The sequence below is a fragment of the Nycticebus coucang genome, chromosome 1 (assembly GCF_027406575.1).
Source record: "Nycticebus coucang isolate mNycCou1 chromosome 1, mNycCou1.pri, whole genome shotgun sequence".
NCBI lineage: Eukaryota > Metazoa > Chordata > Mammalia > Primates > Lorisidae > Nycticebus > Nycticebus coucang.
The window spans coordinates 85,092,720-85,110,848 of record NC_069780.1 but is presented as its reverse complement, the minus strand read 5'-3'; the positions used below and the strand labels follow the sequence as shown (position 1 = coordinate 85,110,848).

Genomic DNA, 18,129 nt, shown 5'->3' with positions numbered 1-18,129 from the left:
GCCAGCTCACCTGGCCTACATTAGAGGTTAATAGACAGCCTACAGGGCAAAAAATAGTGTACTGCCTGTTTTTATTTTGTGACCTAAAAATGTTTTGTACAATTTTAAAATATTGAAAAAAACCCAAAAGATCAATGATTTTACTGTGACACTTGAAAATTGTAAGAAATTCAAATTTCAGTGTCCCTGGGAAAATGTTACCGAGATGGTTCTAACCCACTGTCAGTATATGGTCTCTGACCGCTGTCAATGCCACAACAAGAGTTGTGCAGCTGCACAGGGAATGGTTGCATCTGAGGCTACATGTACCTCAAAGCCTGAACTATTTACTCGCTTCCCTTTATAAAGTTTGCTGACCACTGACAAGATCATCACATCGCCAGGAAAGTGGTATCCTTTAAAATATTGAATTGCAAGAGAGATACCTGTGATATCATATTTAATGAAACATTTGTGACGAGCTGTATAGATAAGAAGTAGACACACACTACGAGCTGTACATACAAAAGTATACGTTGCATAATTTTTACCTCTTTCCCCTGGTAGAAATGTAAGCTCCACAAAAGCAAAAAAGAGTGACATCTGTTTATACATTTAGCTTCAGGTTCTGGAACAGGGCTCGGCACATAGTAGATGCTTAAGAAACAATGAAGGTCGGGGCGGTGCCTGTGGCTCAGTCGGTAGGGTGCCGGCCCCATATACCGAGGGTGGCGGGTTCAAGCCCGGCCCTGGCCAAACTGCAACCAAAAAATAGCCAGGCGTTGTGGCGGGAGCCTGTAGTTCCAGCTACTCGGGAGGCTGAGGCAAGAGAATCGCTTAAGCCCAGGAGTTGGAGGTTGCTGTGAGCTGTGTGAGGCCACGGCACTCACCGAGGGCCATAAAGTGAGACTCTGTCTCTACAAAAAAAAAAAAAAAAAAAAGAAACAATCAAGGTCAGTTGAAGACTGATAAGTATGTGATTATGTGTGTGTGTGTGTCTATAAAATAGTCTTATCAAAACCTTCCTGGGGCCTATGTTTATGTTAAGCAGCAGGTTGCGAATTTTAAATGTGTGATCTCATTTAATCCTAACAAAGTCAGCTTGGGAAGGTGCATTATTACTCTTATATTATAGAAGAGGAAAGCAAGGTTTAGAGAGGTTACATAACTTGTGTGGGGATATAAAGCTAAGAATTTACATGGCCAGAATTCAAAAGGTCTGTTGGGTTCCACAGTCTGAGCTCTAAGATATATTCTTCTTCTTCTTCTTTTTTTTTTTCTTTTTGGTTAATTTCTAAAAGAAATTTCTACTCCATATTTAGGTGAGAAACAAAGGATAGGAAAATACAGGAGGTACTATCAGGACCAACTACTGGGATATGAGATTATAGAAGTTTTGCTGGCTATACATTTTTATGATTTTCCACATTTCATAAAATGAGAATTTTTATTTTTAAAAGTAAGATGGATTTACTTTTAATTACTTTTCAATAAGAAACAAATGTTTCTTACTGGAAGGAAACATTTGGAAAGAACAAAAAAATCCCAGCAGGTTTCAATTCTTTATGTCGATCATTCCCTGTTCCTTGGAGGGCCTTGTGTGAATTGCTGGGGAACTTGCCTTTCCTCTGTCTGGTCTGTGTACTGGTTTGTGTTGTTGGAGTTCAGTATTCAATTTTAACTCCCTTTACATACTTCCAAGGCCTGAGCATGCAAAGTGCTATGTGTGTCTGTGAGATTTTGACTGAGAGACACTGATGGCTAGACCTTCTTGGTGTTTAGAGGTCTGAAATGCACATGTCTTTGAAAGTGTGTTGTGTTTTCTTTTCATCTTTGGTTACACTGCTCCAGCTGTGTCCGCCACCCCGTGATGGATTGCTCTTACCTGAAATTTATTTATTTCTTAAACTGAAATAGGAGATGGGAAATACACATTTAAAATGATCTTATGTCTAAGAAGATAATTGGGTCCCAGTGGCACCATATTATTCAGTAAAGTAAAAATAAAAAGAAAGGAGAGATAAATGCAGTTCTTTAGTTTTGGGTCATGTTTCTTTGTGTTTTTTTTTTTTTCTTTATCATGTGTGGCATATTTTCACAATCCAAAGGACCTTTTATACACATATGCCCTAACTCTCAAGGCTAAAGGGAGAAAGATTTTTCTTTCGAACAAAACTGGAATGTGAGCGATTAGCATGATTATGTGAATGTTACTGAGGTTAGTATAATGCCCCCTTCAAAAGTTAGAGGAGAGGATGGTTTGCTGTGTTGAAGATTGGAGGCAAGGATGCTAAAACAAGTCAAGCAAGCAAGGTGGCAAAATAAAGAAGTTTCCAGGAAACAATGAATAAAGTTATATTAATAGATTGAGAACCTCTGAGGCTATTTAAAGGGGTTTAAAAAATTCCTGTGACATGTATAAACATTCCAGGCGTAATTTCAGAGGCCTCTGTGTTCAGGACTGTTAAGAATGAGTTAAGTGGGCTTTTAGAGGTCTTCGTAAGTTAAGTCATTTTTTCAAGAGCATCATTCTGAGTTTTGAGTTATAAGCGAAGTTACTCAACACCATCTCTTTGTGACTTTATTTGGCAGAAATGGGGGTTTGGGAGTGAAGCTACTGGTTTTAAACTTGAAGTGTTGTTTAACGTGTCTTGCTTATGATGACGACACTGAGGCTCGCCATTCTTTGAACACTTTGACAATGAAAGAAACTGCATTTTGAAACTATCGAGACTTAGACAAAAATAATTTGAGTCACAGATTAATCACCTGTGACATGCAGCTGAAGAACTGACATTTGCTGAAGTCCACTTGGGGAGGTTGTGCGTGAATAAATGACTCATTCTCAAGAGTGCTGTGGTGCTTGTGCAGTTTCTATCAGGAAAGGAAAAAATAAAAAACCTCTTGCCTCTTTTTTCCTTCTTTGGAGATTATAGTGATTGGTGTGAACCACACAATTTCACTTTTAAATTTGCGACTTCTAAAAATTCTTTCTCTTCCTGACATCATAATGTGGCCTCAGAAAATCAGACAGTTGTTATTACAAATAGAGAACAGTGCCACTCAGACACTGAATAGACAATTATAAATGTCTGGATTTCCCCTCCTTTTTGGGGTGGCTGCTTTTAGATGTGGAATAAAACCACATCAACCAGAGGGCGTTGCTATTGGTGGTTACTAGCCTATTCCTGCCACATCTATAAAGCACTTTATTTGAAAAATACTTTTTTCACTAACAATAACTGTCTGCTATGTAAGACTTCAAACAGGAAGCATTGAGGTATGAAAGTATAAAAACTTTAGAATACAAAGGGACTCTAAAATAGCATCTAATCAAGCTCTCAGATTTGACAGGTGAGAGAGTCAGGTTGTGAAAGTGAACTGCCCAAGACACACACCTAGTCAGTAGCTGAAGGTGTGTTTGTTTTCTGATTCTGTAGGTGGCCGCCCGTGCCCCGTCATTCTGTGGGATGCATCTTTATCTCCAGCCAGTAATGACACCCATTCTTCCGCTAAGCTCACCTGGGGAACTTATCAGCAGTTGCTGAAACAGAAGTGCTGGCAGAATGGCCGCGTACCCAAACCTGAGTGGGGCTGTACTGAAATACATCACCATGAGTGGTCCAAGATGGCACTCTTTGATTTTTTGTTACAGGTAAGTGTATCATATCAAGTAAGTGGTTTTTCTAAGACTGACAACTTGGGCGGCGCCTGTGGCTCAAGGAGTAGGGCACCGGTCCCATATGCCGGAGGTGGCGGGTTCAAACCCAGCCCCGGCCAAAAACGCACACAAAAAAAAAAATTAAAAAAAAAAAAAAAAAGACTGACAACTGAGTTCCATTAGCTTGGTGCTGAGGAATTTTCAGCTCCTGGCATTTTTATGATGTCAGAGTATATGCTGTGTCTGGCCAGCCTAGGATCCACATCAGAACATTTATCCTGAACTCCTGCCCTCAAGGAATCCACCCGCCTCAGCCTCCAAAAGTGTTGAAGTGACAGGCATGAGGACTGGGGTCCTTCTTACGTTTTATATTCTTTGGGGAAGTAATCATACGTGTTCTTCGGCAGTTTAATTAGTTTTATAGAATTTACTGGTCATCTACAGTAGTCATGGAGCTGTGGGGGGTAGTCTTCACTTATTTGGGAGGTGAGACACTGAGGCTTGATAAGATTAAGTGTTTCAACTAAAAGCTGCTCCTGGGATTGCCTAGTTTATCTTTTCATCATTCCACAATGTGTTCTGCCTTGGCCGTGTAGCTTACAGCCACTGTTTCTCTTATTTTCTTTCCAATATTTTATTGCAATATGTAATTGTTTCCGGATTTTATAAGGTTTTTAAAAATAACTCTTTTCTCCTTTTAATAAAGATCACATGATTCTCTCCACTCCCTCATTCTTTTTTTGTTTGTTTTTAAATAAAAGAAATATTTATGGTAGGGTTCATTACAAATATCCTAATAGATTCAGTCTTACCAATAGCTGTATAAGATAACTGCTATGATTATCCACAATTTATAGGTGAGAAAAATTAGTATTAGTGAAGTTAAATTTTTTAGATGTTACCTTCCTAACAAGTTGTTAAGCAGGGATTCAAAAACAAGTTGTCTGATTTTGAAGCTGTTCTGTTCAGCTTAATGACCCTTCTTAAGAGAAGTTTTGTTTCTAGCGCTGAGGAGTATAAAAATTTTTACTTCCTTAAATGTATACAATGAGAGCATCTTTGGACATCATGTCATCTAAAACACAAGACTTCAGTAGTCTGAGCAACTGCTTCCGTTTCCTCCTAGCTGCCATCTCAGAGTTTTATTTATTTTGTCTTTTTTTTCCTTTGTTTTAAATTTCAGATTATTATGGGGATACATATGTTTTGGTTACAGAGTTTGATTTTGTAAAGTTAAAGTGAAAGTTATAGGCGTGTCTTTCTACCAGAAAGTGTATGATATATTTTTCAGTATACCTTTGGGTGGGAATGTATCTATCCTCTTCCCGCCTTCCCCCACTGGAATTCCATTCATTGAGTTTTGCTTCCATATGAGCATATAGGTGTTGATCACCTGTTTCCAATTCAGTATTGAGTACATGTGGTGTTTGCTTCTCCATTCTTGTGATTCTTCACTTAGGAGAATGGTCTCCAATTCCATCCAGGGTGTAACAAAAGATACTAGATCTCCATTTTTAAAAAATATCTGAGTAATATTATATGGTATACATCTACCACAATATATTAATCCATGCATGTACTGAAGGACATTTGGGTTGTTTCCACATCTTTGTCATTGTAAATTGCACCATTATAAACATTTGCATACAAGTGTCCTTATAATAACTTAGAGTTAAAAAGAAAAAGCAAGAAAGAATCCTTCTTTACTGCCTTTCCCTTCCCCTACTTTAGAAAAGCTAGTTTTCTGTTCTATTGTTAATTAATATCTCATGGAAATTTGGGACTGCCTTAGAACATTTGCCGAACATTCTCGTTTCCTTAGTTCCTTTTTTTGTGGGCATGACTAGAAGGAAGAAACTGGAAAGGGATGAAAATATAGGAAGGAAACCAGTTTAGTACACAGCTACAGTCTGGGCAGCAGGAACTCTGATGAAGGAGGAAGGATCTCTGCTATTGGTGGAACAGAATGCCCCAGTGAGGACTGAGCTTGGGAGTGAACTGTTTATTTTGGTGAGGAGGCAGTCCACAGTCACCAAATATGGACTCCTTAAAGAGTGTTGAAGAATCCAGCCGTGAGGCTCAGCCTGGTTTTAAGCTTTGTATATGCCCTAGCTGATTATTCCATCTAATTAATGTACTATCTCTATGAAGTAGAAACCCTTTGTTCATTTTACAGGAAGAAAACTGAGGCAAAGAAAGGTTATTATCAAGTATGAAAAGTCTGAGATTTTATTTTACTTGGAAGCCAACAAGTAAGTCTGTCATAGATTGATAGAGATTAGCAGAAGACATGAGACTCCTGGGTCAGAGACAATGACTTTATTACTCATTATATAGTAGGCAGCATGAGCTTTAAACTCTCTTGCCTGTCGAGTTCCATTGGGGTGATACAGAGTGACCATGGTGAATGCATCTGGTAGTGTATTGCTGCTGAGGAAGTCTAGGCTTAAGATACCCCCAATTTTATAAGGGGCCTTGATATTGTCCTTGGAATGCAAATGCATTATTCCTGCTTAACTTTGTCTTGAATTAAATGTGTTTTCTGTCTTAGAGGGAAACACTCTCTGTATTGTGCAAAGCTGTTTCTATACGAATATCCTTAAAAATAAATGTAGAACAAAGCCTAATATTAGAACTGCAGAAATGCCATGAAGAATTGTCTCTCAACAACTGTCTACCTTCTCATCTAGTAAGATCATAAATAGTAATACAAGTAAGATCTCAGCTAGTAAGATCATAAATAGTAATACAAGTCGCTGGCTAACTGTGTATTCCATATTTTTAGCCTTTTTTGTATAACAACTATGGTTAATGAAGCAAGTTGGTATGATAAAATGTAATAATAATAAAGTGGAGAATGCCTGAAGGTACCTAGGGTTAAATAGGTGAAGGTATTTCACTATGAGGTCAGGTGTTTGTGAAATGGTTAGCATAGATACTAAGTTCCTGAGAATGATGATAGAAGGATGAGAAACTAATCACCTTGAAGTTTGAAGCTGATGGACCTAAGAACTCAGTTATAATGAAGAGAGGGTAAAGTCTTGAGTTCTCAAATGACATACAAATGTTATAATTCTAGAACTCTCAACTAAATCCCTTTCTACCCTACCATATTTATCATTCCCCTTTCCATTAAGGGAAGCTCCCACCGTCCTTCAAAGAAGATACATTTATGCAATAACTATTGTTCTACAGTAGAAAATAACCACAAGAGTAACAAAATAATATAAGATGATTATCATATGGTCTTACTTTAAGTCTTCTTCTTCTTTTCTTTTTAACTACTTAGATGGGAAACTATATAGTATAAGAAACAAAAGGTATTCCGTGTAAGAATGATGGCTGAAATAATAGAGTTATAATTATTATCAGCTCAAAGGAGGGAGAGCACTTTGCCATAAAATAGATTGTGAAGGAAGAATTTGAATAGAATTGTAGAATTGTAGGTTGCCAATGATAGAGAAGATAGGTAAAAGTATGAGGAAGAAGAAGAAGAAAAAAAAAAGTATGAGGAAGAATAGGGGTTGGCAATGTTCACGTGGTGGGTAGGGCATCCTAAATATACATTTTGAAAGCAGAGTACAGTTGGAGGAGTAGTGATGCTTCATGACTCTAAAAGAAATGAGGAACCATAGAGGAAGAGAGCTGTTTCCAGGAGATATCACTTATGTGTTTACTGTGTAACTTTCTATTGTCTATTACCTTGACTGAGAAAGGAAAAATTCCAGCTGAGCCACAGTTTCCCTGTGAGCACTTTTATCATTATTATGCACATTACCTGTGGTCTCCAGGACACATTTGGGCATGTTAAATCACCATTATGAGTTTTTGACAAAGATAAATATTCCAAATCTTTAAAATAATAATTGTAATAATCTAACATACAAAGAGCACTTGCTCTATGCCAGGCACTATTCTAAGTGCTTTATTAAACACTAAGATATTAACTATTGACAATTTCTACCAACTCCTTGAAGTAAGTGCTATTATATTTCTGTTTTAGAGATGAGGAAACCAGGGCAAAGAGAAATTAAATAACTCAGCCAGAGTCATACCTCTAATTTACAACAAAGACTAAAGTAAAACTCAGGAGTTCTAGCTATTAAGTGTCAAACTTTTTTTTTTTTTTTTAACTTCTAAGCAATGTCACCTCTTATGAGGTGATGATATTCAATTTTTTAAGTCAAACATTTGGAAGTAATCTAGGTGCTTCTGTGATACACATGAATTTACCCCTCGTCCATTGTGAGGCCAAATCCTGATATCTCTTAATCTCATCTTCTTTTAGCTATAGCTTAGTGCTCCTGTGTTCATTCAGGCTGTGCCACTTACCTGAATGACCCCCTCCTGCCCAGCCAAACTATATGAGCCAGGATCTACTTTTGGCTTGTAACCATGAGCATCAAACTGCTATTATCTCGGCAGGAACTGGCTCTGTGGGTGGGTCAGTGTTTGTGGTCTCCTCTGTTGCTCCCTGAGCCTGGAGTGGGAGGTTCTTCCTCCTTCTTGTTAGTCCATAAGGCTAGGGTCTCTGCAAGATTTTACTGGAACTTGCCCAAATCATATACCAAGATTGGAGATCCTGATTTGGGCTCTGGCTAGAGCATAGACATAAAAGAAGTTAATTTGATTGTAGCAGTTAATTTTGTTAGTTGTTTACAAAAATATATTGAATTATGTATACAAAAATGACATATAAGAGAATGGACTTACATTTTTTTATCCAACATTTGTTTACTTCTTACAGTGTGACAAATAAGAGGCTAGAAGTTGCAGCATTTTACAATTTCACCAGTAACATATGAAAATACCCATTTCCCTCTTCACCAGCTGTTGGAAGTGAAAAGTGTATTAATAATTTTACTGACCTTCTGGGGTGGGGTGATGGGGTCTTTATATTTTTTAGTTCTTCATTTTGAGCAAGATTGAGAATATATTTCAAATAGTTATTGATACTTATAGTTCATTTTTCTGTGAATTTCTTATTCAAATCATTTCCCTTTTTATTGTATTCCATAACTTTTTCTTATTGATGGATAAAAACTTTTTGTATATCAAGAAAATTATCCTTCACCAATCCCATATGTCTCACTTAAATTTTTTTTTACTTTATTATTTTTCTTTTGACTTTGGTTGTAAATTTTACTCCAGAGGAACTTTACATATTTAAGATTGTGTATTAATGGATTATTTTGCTTACTGTATTCAGCATAATCAAATGTTTATATAAAGATAGTAATGGAAAAAGTTTATTGAATAGGCCAGGCACAGTGGCTCATGCCTGTAATCCTAGCATTCTGAGAGGCCAAGGCAGGAGGATCCCTTGAGCTCAGAAGTTCAAGAACAGCCTAAGGAAGAGTGAGACCCCATCTTTACTAAAAATAGAACAATTAGCTGGGTGTGGGGAGTGGACATCCGTAGTCCCATCTATTTGGTAGGCTGAGGTGGGAGGATCACTTGAACACAGGAGTTTGAGGTTGCTGTGAGGTAGGCTGATGCTACAGCACTCTAGTCTGGGCAACAGAGTGAGACTTTGTCTCAAAAAAAAAATTATTGCATAAAGAAATACATGAACAAATTTGAGCCATTTTTCATCAGTGCTGTAGTAAATAATTGTCATCTATACAATAATCTTCCTCAATTACGCTGAAAATTTTATTTTAAAGTCAGAACATAAGCCTCTTTTAAATGGTGTTACAGAATGAATTGGATGAATTTTGTGAGCAATCTTAGAAAAGTTATGCCTGAAACAACCTCAAACCACTTGCTCTAAGATGCCAGAGCAAGGGCAAGGGAGTACAGAATGGAGTTGTTAATTTCCTGGACACAGCGTTCTTTTTGTTTCGCCCCATTAACAAATCTACATTCACAAAGGCTGTGCCATTTTACAGGGTCTGCAAAATGTGAGAGAGACACAAGTTATCTTTTATTCTTGAAGCACGGGGGTATAAACTGCCTAGCCAAAAATTCACTTCCACTAGGATGACAAAGAGGAGTATTCTAGAGACTGCTTGAGTTTCCAAGATTTGGTCAAAATGTTCTCGAAAGATCATATAAAATATAAAATAATGGGAAAAAATTCAGGATGTAGGAAACTCGCATTTTGACCTAACAGACATTTCTGTGTAATGGTAGGAACAGAGACTCTGGAACCAGCTGCTAAATTCGAAGCCCACCTCTACGGCTAGTAATTTTTTAAACCTCAAGAAGCTGCTTAAAGCTTTCTCTGCCTTTGTTTCATCATCTGTAAAACAGTAATAATAATATTGGATAGATAGAGAGCTATTGAGAATATTAAATATTTTTATATATAAAAAGCATTTATAATAATGCCTGGTATATAGTAGATACTCAATAAGTATTATTAATTAAATAATTTATCATCCAGAAATAGGAGTAGAGATAAATAAGAATTAAATAAACTAATTTATAATGATTTTATTTATCACATCATAGATAATTATAAAATAATTTCATTTTTTTGTATTCTTATGGACTCATAGGTTTTTTCCTATTAAGTTTTAATTATTTTTGACTAATCTGTCTTCTTAAATACACTATAAATTTCTCAGGGGCAAGTCCCTGTCTTATTCAACTTTATAACCTTTCTGTTAGCAGTAGGGTACCTGGAAATGTTGTAGTTATTCAGGGCATTGCTTTTTGATCAAAGAAAACAACATAGTTATATTAAAATATTTAATCCAAATTGTCAAATTAAAAATGTTAAAAGTGAAAGAAATAAAGTGTAATTGCAATACAGATATACTTAGTTTTGTTAAAGGAGAATTAGAAGTTTGGAAAATGAAAGAATCGGCTTGGAGCCTATAGCTCAGTGATTAGGGCGCTGGCCACATACACTGAGGCAGGCGGGTTCAAACCTGGCCTGGGCCTGCTAAACAGCAATGACAACTGCAACAAAAAAATAGCTGGGTGTTGTGGCAGGTGACTGTAGTCCCAGCTACTCAAGAGGCTGACGAAAGAGAACTGCTTGATTCCAGGAGTTTGAGGGTGCTGTGAGCTGTGACACCACGGCACTCTCCTGAGGGCAATATAGTGAGACTCTGTCTCAATAAATAAATAAATAAATAAATAAATAAATAAATAAATAAAATAAAATAAAATGAAAGAATCAGCTGAATAGAAAATATTTAATATGTTACTGTTTGATAGAAGCCTTCATGTACTTAACATTTGTCATATTCAATGAAAAATGAAGGGATACTTAGCTAGAAGAGGACGGGGGGAGGGGGAGGGATATTTGCTACCACTATTATCCAAAAAAGTTACATATGTTTCTTTCCACTGAAATTTAACAGACCTTATTGAGCTTTTATCTGTTCCAGACAGAGCAGGTTTAGAGCTGATGATGAGAAGATGAATGAGACTGTCTCCCTGACCTTAAGAATTAGGCTATCTAGTAGAAGAGATAGGTAACCATAGCAAAATACATCACGTGCTAAAAGTGAGTTAAGTTTAAAATCTTATAGAAAGAAATCAGTGGCTACTAATTCTTATTGAAGGGTAAAGAGAGTAGACAGAGAAGGTGACACACAATCTAGAAATGGGAGAACCTGCAGAAATTGAGTATGAGACAGGAAGATAGTTTAAGAGGGAAGGATCCTAGCCCAGGGCTGAAAGTGTGAGGAGTTCAGGGATTGGAGGAAATAACACTTACAGCAACTTCCTGTTTCCTAAAGGTTTTCTCTCAGATGCCTGTGAGTAATGAACTTATGTCCATAAATTCAATAAACAGCCACAACATGAATCAGTATGTCTTGCCCCTAGAATGGTCCTGTTTAAGTTAACTCTCCTCTCCTAGCTCTTACCTGGCTCAGATAAAGAATTCTTATCTGAATCTAATGAATTACATTAAGAGGTGTTCGTGGTTGAACTCCCCTCTCCTGCTTTTGATGTGTGATTTTTCTACACCTAATGGTGTGATAAAAGTAAAAGTAAAAATTCCAATCAACTATCATCTAAACAAGAGGAAACGTACTACTGGTCACCAAAAGGTATTTATTTCTGCAGGAGCATTCTATGCATTTGACAAGGAAAGATTTTGTGTACGGCCGCCTTGATAAATTATAACATGAAGTCTCCCAAGCATCCCCTTTTTTTCTCTCTACTGCTCAAAGCAGGATTGTGCCTCCAGCTTTCAGAGGTCAGTGAGGAAAAACACTCACAGGCAGGTGCTCTGACAGGAAGAGGCACAGTGCTGCAGGGTCCCAAACATGAAAATCTCAAATAGTTTGAGGTGGTTTTATTGGTTTGCAGAATAAGAACATGGCCAATCTAAATGACCTCTAGCTATAGTAATTCCAAGCAAGCTAATGAAATAGTTTCTTACTTATTTGTTAGTGAACAATGAGAAATGTTGTAATCGAATACCATCTTGGCTTCAAGTAGCAAAGAAGGTCTGGGATTACTGTTGGAAATAATATTTAGCATTCTGAATTGGCCGGGATGTAGGGAGCACAGTGCCAAAAGTCCAGAGGATTTAGAGAACGAAATACTTCTGCTGCTTACTGTTTGTTGAGGCATCTTCCCAAGTTCTTTTTAGGGAATCGGAATGGTTTACCTGGTTATAAGGAGTCACTTATTAAAGTAAAAGATATAAGGAATGTGTAAGTTTAGAAATTAAAAATGGCAAACTCCAAACTTGGGCAGGTATGGACCTGTTAAGCGCTGAAACACACTGTGGGTTAATAGAATCTTAATTGCATAAGACTAGTGTGCCCTTTGTCATAAATGAAATTCAAACGTCTGACTCTGAAATAGCTTCTACTGTGCATATTTTAATAGTTTATTACTGGGAGAGATTATTTCAGTATTGATGATGCTACTTAAGATAATTAATAATGTTGTTTAATAAGATAATGATGTCATATTTAAAGAAGCCTCAGAAGACTTTACTAATTTTCTTGCAACACTATAATTTTATTTGTCTGAATAATGCTTGAAAATTATCCAGAAAACTTTGTACTTCTCGGGGACCTACAATGTGTTTATTACTTGATAGTTTTAGGTGTGGAGAGACAGAAAAGGTGGTGTAAAGAAGTATGTACATACCCCGTTTTCCCCAAAATAAGACATCCTCTGAAAATAAGACCTACTTACAGGAAAGATAAGACGTCCCCTGAAAATAAGACCTAGCGCATCTTTGGGAGCACACCTTAAAATAAGACTGTCTTATTTTCAGGGAAACAGGGTAGATCTAGTTATGACATCAAGGAACATTGAGATTTTTGTACAAAAATGGATATGAATGAATGATTAAACCGTGGTAATAAAGTATTTTTATTAAAGAAAGATTTGGGTTATTTTAATATTAATTACAAAGGAGATTTAACTTACATTTTTATTTTATTTTATTTTATTACATTACATTTAATTTGTGACACTTTATTTTATTTTATTTTATTTTTTGCAGTTTTTGGCCAGGGCTGGGTTTGAACCCGCCACCTCCAGCATATGGGGTTGGCGCCCTACTCCTTTGAGCCACAGGCACCGCCCTTTTGACACTTTATTTTTAAATAAGTGGTCACATGCGATAAGAAAGCACAAAGGATATCATTTTTATGCATGTGTAGCTAAATGATAATTTACTTTAAATAGCAAGTGGTTACTTCATCCTCTCAAACTTGATGTCTAGAAGCAAATTTGTTACTTCATTCCCTAAGGATGTGCTCTTTTGACTTACCTATTTTTGTTCATGACATTAGTATCTTTAAAGTCTGCCAGGTTTGAAATTTTTGTGTTATCTTTTAATCTTCCTTTGCTTAGTGCCTCATAGTCAAGTAGCAGCAAACGTTGACAGTTCCTCAGAATTACTCCCCTCACTTTTTCCTTTTCATTCCCATTACTAGTCCCTTAGACTTTTTTCAATATAGGTCAAGATGCTCTAAGAAACTCCTAGTTAGTCATGATATCTTTAGCCTTCCCCAGAGTGTAAATCATTGTTTAATTTATTTTTCCTATTTCTCTTTTAATTGTATTGGCTTTTGCAAAAACAAACAACCCCCCAACCAAAACAACCTCTAAAGACTTCTATTTGATTGTAAAATATATTTTAAATTCTTTAGTACATGAACAATTGTTATGAAAAAGCTAAACATGTACAAAAGTAGACAGGATATTATAATGAACCCCCATGTACGTGTTATCCAACTTCTACAATTATCAACTCATGGCTGGCCTTGTTTCATATCCAGCCCTATCTACTTCCCACACCCACATTAAGTTGAAGCAAACCATTGCCATCATATTATTTCATCTGTAAATATTACAGTGTATCTCACTAGAAATTAACACAGAGGCACATTACTGTTATTACAGTAAAAATTTAGTGATAATTCCAGTCACATATCCAATCACAGTCAAATTTTTGTTTTACAAATGCTACTTATATGTTTTAGTTATTTCATTTGAGTCAGGATTCAAATAACACCCGCACCTTCTGATTGAATAGTAGATCTTTTAATCTATAAACTCTGTCATTTTTTTCTTTTTTAGTTTACTCATTGAAGAAACCACATCATTTGTTTTGTAGAGTTCACTCTCTCGATTTTGCTGGTTGCACTTTTGTGGCACCTTTTTTGTCCTTCCCTTGTGTGTACTCTATAATTTGGTGCTGAATTTAGAGACTTGGTCCTATTTAGATTTAATTTATTTTGTGAAGACTGCTTTATAGATAGTGATATATTCTTTTTTTAAAATAAAATATTGTTTTTACTTAGTGCATTCAGAATGTCAACGAAACAGCCACAACTTTTTTTTTTGTAATTACAGAGTGATACTCAGTTAACTGAACAATTATTTTGTGTAATTACATCAGAGACTAGTGAAGTCGAAAAAACTACCATCCCCATGTATAACTAATTTGTGCTGTGCACCAAGAACCTGCTTTAAATTTCTACGCCAGTTTACAACACCAAACTGTACCAGGCGAGGTTAGTGGCTATTGAAAACACCACCAGGACAGGGCTATCTCAAGACACATTTGCTAGTGTGTTAAAATATACAAAAAAGGGCCCTGTGCAGTTTGAAAACACATCTTACACAGCCTTACATTTCAATTTTGTTCTTTTAAAGGAGTTGTATACAGGGGGTTTAAATGCTTTATAGATAAGGAAAAAAACTGTTAGAACCAACTTATTCATCATATCTTCTTCATGTCCCCCTCCTCTTCATCCTCTTCGTCTTTCTCCTCTTCCTTATTTTTCTTGCTTTCTTCGGCCTCGACGACTTGCTTTTGTGTTGTATCAGGCTCACCTTCAGCTGGGTATGCAGCAATTCCCTTTGCTTCAGTTTTGCAGCGTTCTTTTCATGAAGGTGTTTGTCACCCCAGCAGTGTCACTCCATATCTCTCCCAGCTTCTCTGCGACATTCCCTTTGGTCAGAGACATGTAATATCTGCTTAGTCCCACCTTTTCTGACGTTAGCAGCTATGGATGGTCACATTGGCCCATCAACGGACTAGGCATTGGAAGTCTATTTCTGTCATTCTCTCTTCACTTATTAGTTGGACCGCTTCTTTAAAGTGACATTTCTCCTCCTCTCCTCTTTGGTTACCCAGTGGTACAGTTAGTTTATAAAGGGAAAATGTTAGCATTGCTTTTAGGAAACACCATGACCTGAACTTCTAACTTCTTTTCCATTTTTATCTGTCATCATTCCTTCATACTGTGCATATATGCATGTGTGCATGTGTTTGTGTATGTGTGCACATGTGAGTGTGTGTGCGTGTGCGTGCGTGTGTGTCTGTGTGCATGCATGTGTGCGAGTGCATGAATGTGTGTGCCTGAGAGTTTGTGTGTGTGTGTGTGCCTGTGTCTGTGTACATGTGTGTGCTTGTGTGTGTACTGTGGCTTGGTCTAGCTGCTACAGATTGAACATGTCCCCACACTTTCATCTGTGGTCTGTTTACCCCTGCCACACTGATTCCACTCTTCCCCATCTACTATGGAGCCTGCCTAGCCCTCAAAGTTCAGGTCAAATTTCTTCTCTGCAAAATCTTCAGGGACTAACTTACCCAGACTAAGCTTCCTCTATTTTCTGAACACCTAATACAATTTTTTAAAAGCTTTTAGTGTGCTAAATTCATAGAGAAACAACATAGAACAGTGTTTGTGGAAAGCAGATTTGGGTTCAAATCCTAGCTTGTTTAATAATGGAGAATTCATAATCTCTCTAAAGCTTTAATTTCTTTTTTGCCAGCTTTACTTTCTTTATTGTTTTAATGGAAGAATGCTTTTACTTTGCTTGCGTATTTATTGTGAGCATAACATAAAACAACGCAGTGTTTATCATTGGAATGTTTCAAGTACTCAAAAGATCAGCACAATCATTGTGTAGGACCACACTATTTATAAGATTTGAATTTATTATGAGTATTTATATGTGCATATGGCTATAATTTCATGAATCCCTAAATACAGCGGGGATCATGTAAGATTTTCTTTGAATTTTCTACAGTGCGAGCTGCTCATAATAGTATTTGGTGCTGTCAGAAACCACAGATCAGGAAAGGCCAATTACTGTGGACCTACCGTTTAGGTCATCTTGGGACAGGGGCCGTCACTGTTACATAAGAAGCTGCAGAGAATACATTCCCAGGTGTTTGTTAACTGCAGGAGTCTGAGCCTACAGAATTTGGGAAGCGAATTAGAATTTAATTCTCAGATTCTGTTCCTTGAAGTGTCTAATACTTTCACTGAGTCATTTAAAAAAAAAAATCCAAAAGCTCAAAGACTAACATAACAAATATCACATTTCATCTTCTGGAATTATCTTGTCAATATTTTTTGGGGGATATTTGCTTTTAGTCTTTAGAGATATAAAAATAAGCCAATGTTCTCTTTGACTATTCCTCATGTCCCCTTTCTGTAATTTCTAGGCAGAAGTAATCACTGTTACAAAATTAGTATGTATCCTTTCAGACTTTTAAAAATCATTTCACATGCACATCTATAGACCTGGATATCGGTGTGTGTGTTTTTAAAACCTTCTAATGTAAATGAAATCGACCCTCTGCATTTTTCTGCAAGTTACTACCCCTGTACTTTTAATATTTAGAGAGTAGCAAGGTCTAATCAGGCTGCAGTGTTCCAATGCCAAAAATAAGGGTGTGGTGGGAGGTGGATATCAGAGAGAGTCTATTCCCAAGCACACGTATCTACAAGGTAGCAGCCAAGAAATTTTCTCTAGGTTTTAATGTGACAGATATCACAGAGCATTTATTTATTGCTTTTGGCCATTTTAGCATCATGTAAAAAGCATAGGTGTTTTATTTAAATAGACTGGTTTATAACTATTTATTCTATTTTTTATGTTAGCATAGCATCATACTTTTTATTTTCTTTTACAAATAAAACCAGAAATTATGTTCATCCAGAAAACTGCATAGGAATGTAAATTCAACAAATTTGAATTGAGAAATTTCTATCTTCTGTGCAGATAATTCTCAATTTGTGGGCCTTGGTCGTCATTTGAGATTTTGTGACTTGCTGTTTTAATCTGACAAAATGTGATTTCCATGCCTGGGAACCATTGTTCTCTTGTTTCTCAGTGTAATTCCTTCCCCAGTGTCTTCTTGGTTGATCCACACATTCCATTCCTCTTCCAGCAGTTGAGGGACATAGCCCTTTTATACTTGGCAGCTGTGAGATTTATTCCTTCCAAAGAAAGTCTGACCTAGGAAGTCTATAAAATCTTCCTCTGCAGAAGTTGACCTGCCAGATTCTACCTCCCTGCCCCCCCCCGAAGATATCCTGGGAGGTTAGGAAAACCAACAGTGGAACTATCTAGGCCTATACATCAAAAGGCAAACAGTTTCACTTTTTATGGCCCTTAAATGGAACATAGTTCTGGGGCTAAACATTCTCTCCAAGAATATGAAAGGATAAGAAAGTAAATATAAAAGCGATGACCTATGAATCCCCTTTATGGGCTCTGACATTTTTTCTCTAGGGGAGACTAGACTTTTAGAGACCACATTCTCTCACTTCACAGAATTTGGGCTGTTTATTTGATTTTTCATGAAAGCAACTTTACAGAAGAAGAGTGATCTAGCCACACTGACCCATGTTCATTACAGAGGCACAGCTTATCAGCTACCTGGCCTCTGCGTTTAGGATGTACTTCTCTGGGTACTGGTCTGGCCCACTGCCTTTGCAGAGTGTCTCAAAGCCTGTCTCAGACTGTCGCAAAGCCTGTCTCTTCCCTGAAGGACGTACAGCTTCCTCAGATGTCTGCTTCCAACTTGAAAACCTTGACAACTTTGTATCAATATATTCTTTCCACCTAGTAACTAGCGTTCACTTCAGAGGGTGCTGGCATTAATTGCTCTAAACCCTCATCTGTATAAAATGTAGACTAGGAAAGAAATAAGTCTTTGCTCTTGTATCAGCCTGAAACAAAGGGAAGAATCCCTGATTAAGTGTGTTATGTTCATAACCTCATGTTGCTAAGTGACAACAAATGGAGCATTT

At 36.9% G+C, this 18,129-nt stretch overlaps 1 protein-coding gene across 3 annotated transcripts in view; it reads left to right on the top strand.

Annotated features, from left to right (window-relative positions):
• GASK1B (golgi associated kinase 1B) overlaps nt 1-18,129 on the top strand; it is a 48,157-nt gene that overhangs the window by 15,412 nt on the left and 14,616 nt on the right. For 2 of the 3 annotated variants that reach the window (XM_053583493.1, XM_053583490.1), the window contains exon 3: nt 3,420-3,634. In XM_053583493.1, the coding sequence (XP_053439468.1) occupies nt 3,420-3,634 (215 nt within the window). The remainder of the gene's footprint in view (nt 1-3,419; nt 3,635-18,129) is intronic. The other variant, XM_053583495.1, reaches the window with a different exon arrangement.